We start from the raw sequence: 2,500 nt of genomic DNA, 5'->3' as shown, positions 1-2,500 counted from the left end.
GCTTTCTCTGACACTGTATCATACACCGTTTTTTAGATCTTTATCTCACACCAGTGCATGTTCCATAATTGCTTTATTTCATTTTTTTTCAACAACAAAAATAAAATCCTCTAATACTGTGTATGGCAGAGTCAGATAAATCACAAGTTGAATGTCTTTGTAGAAGCAAAAACTTACTGAATAGCATTCATCATTATATTATTGGGATATATTTTAAAGCGGTTTATATCGATATAATTTTAACGCCGACTGAACGCCACCCCCTCCCCCCCCCCCACAACACCCTCCCACGACCAGTAATGAATTAATCACACTGAGTATAAACCGACGTTTTGAGGTCTGATAACACGAATTGTATTAGTAATCCAAACTCCCAAACCAATGCAGAATTAATTGTCCAATGCTACAACGTTAAACAAAGGCCATAATTACTTTTCGGTTATCAGACGTTTAAATATGTAACAGTCGGTATCACATTTTTGAAAAAAAATTCTCCTGAACTCACGAATGAATTCATATCCTTTTTATTTATTTTAAAAAAAATGATTATCGCAGACTGATTGTACAATGGCGCTCCGATCTGTGAAACATTCCTATTGTTCTCTACAATGTAAACTTTGATTCATCTCTTCGAAAAAAAAATTACTTTTGGCCTTTAGGCAATATTGTGACAATAAATTGTGACCAAAAAAATGACTCCAGCCTCTTTGTAATTATGTATTTAGAGTTTTCGCCTAATGGTTGAGCTATGTATCACTACGTTAAAACCAGCGTCCAGTAGACAAAATAGTTCCCAATTTATGTCCAATATTCTATACTTTATTCCATTCTCACGACAATAGAAAAATGTTCGAAATGCGTGTGGATTTTAAAACATTTCTATCACGACCTTGACACGAATTAGATAAAATCTGTATAGAGCTGTGATGTTTAGAGCTCATATTCTTCCGCGGAGCATGGAGTGATCAGCTTTAACATGACCTTGGTGTGTTGTCCAATTCGTAGAATGTTACTTCCTCTAAGTGTTCTCCGAATGAATAAATTAAATGTGTTTAAAATTGTATGATTACAATATTTTGTTACATATATTGTTCCACTTGGGATTCTCAACGGAGCTTACATGAGAAAAAACAACAAAAAATGACCATGGCCTGAAACGTTAGTTTTGGAATTTTAAGATAGGGCGTTGAACCTCAAACGAAAATTTACAAAGAAATAGAATCGAAAAGATCACCTTCACGGATGGTACTTCAAGGCGATATGGCGGATACGACCACCACCACCACCAGCACAACCACGCCCAACACAACCGGAAGTAGCAACATGACCTCGTTGTCCGAGAAGCTACGAGATTCCCTGCTCAGGATGCCGGATGTACAACTGCCTCCGTTCAAAAACACGCCGCTCGACGAGGCGGACGGACTCCGGAGGCAAAATAGTCTGGGCTCGGGTGTTCTCAACTCTCGCCGGAAGTGCGTGGTCACATTGGACGGGCATCGATACACAATCGGTGAGTACTCGATACTATTTGATTATCGGTCTGTGAGTACTTGTATTTGTACTTGTTCTTGTACTAACCCGTAGCGTAAATTGCTTTGCGTTGAGTGGCTTCGCATTCTTGTCTTCTTCTTCTTCCTCTTCATCTTCTTCGATTCTTATGCTCATGTTTTGTTTACACTATCCTCGCTAGTATAAATTGGATTTCACGTCCATTGTGTATTTTGCATACCCATTAAACAATCTATCAGCCTTTTGTTCTAAATAGCTATTTAATATATATATATATATATATATATATATATATTCATATATATATATATATATATATATTTATTTATACATATATATCCATGTTATGGTACAAACATAGACCAGAAACATCGATGTAGACAAAATGACTGCATCCCTCCTCTTTTCATCCCTCCACACCACCCCCCCCCCCCCCCCCTCTCTCTCTCTCTCTCTCTCTCTCTCTCTCTCTTTTCTCTCTCTCTCTCTCTCTCTCTTTTTTTTTTTTCTTTCTTTCTTTCTGTTCTGTCTGACTCTCTAGCCTACCCTGTTTTTCCTTTTTCATTTCATGCGTAAATCTACCCAGATCTCTTCCATACTCTGACAAATAAAGACCCAAAAAACAACAACACGTATTTAAAATTTTGACCAGAAAAATTTGCCCTTCAAATATCGATCGATTAAAATTACCCTCATATTACCAAAAAAAAACACAAAAAAGCCATGGGTTTCCTTGAATACTTCCGTGACGTCCCAGGTTTGAGAATTGTTGACATTGTGTGGTTCATTTTACTTGATCGATGTCTGAAAGACGAGTAATTCTAGAACTTTTTACTAATATCCCATTTTACTGGCGCTGATATGACCTAACCCCAAGTACCGTAAAACTCTTTAAAAAAACATAAAACCCATCTTTCAATGTGTTATTCTCTCCATCTAAATTGTACACCAACGACAAGCTAATTTTACCCCAACTCGTCCATACAATGCA

General features: G+C 37.1%; 1 protein-coding gene across 4 annotated transcripts in view; it reads left to right on the top strand.

Moving 5' to 3' along the window:
- The window catches only part of LOC144959050 (dual specificity calcium/calmodulin-dependent 3',5'-cyclic nucleotide phosphodiesterase 1B-like), a 675,925-nt gene that overhangs the window by 299,447 nt on the left and 373,978 nt on the right, over positions 1 to 2,500 (top strand). The window contains exon 1 of one of the 4 annotated variants that reach the window (XM_078891399.1): positions 1,276 to 1,510. The exons of the other annotated variants lie outside the window; for them this stretch is intronic. Coding sequence (XP_078747525.1) covers positions 1,324 to 1,510 — 187 coding nt within the window. The 5' untranslated portion in view covers positions 1,276 to 1,323. Of the gene's footprint in view, positions 1 to 1,275; positions 1,511 to 2,500 lie in introns of those variants that run through there. 4 annotated transcript variants of the gene reach the window in all.

Source organism: Berghia stephanieae, chromosome 13 (genome assembly GCF_034508935.2).
Source record: "Berghia stephanieae isolate SIO BIC M18660-M18661 chromosome 13, UCSD_Bste_1.3, whole genome shotgun sequence".
In the NCBI taxonomy this organism is placed as follows: domain Eukaryota; kingdom Metazoa; phylum Mollusca; class Gastropoda; order Nudibranchia; family Aeolidiidae; genus Berghia; species Berghia stephanieae.
Note: the sequence above shows the minus strand (reverse complement) of the source record. Positions and strands in the feature narration are given on the sequence as shown.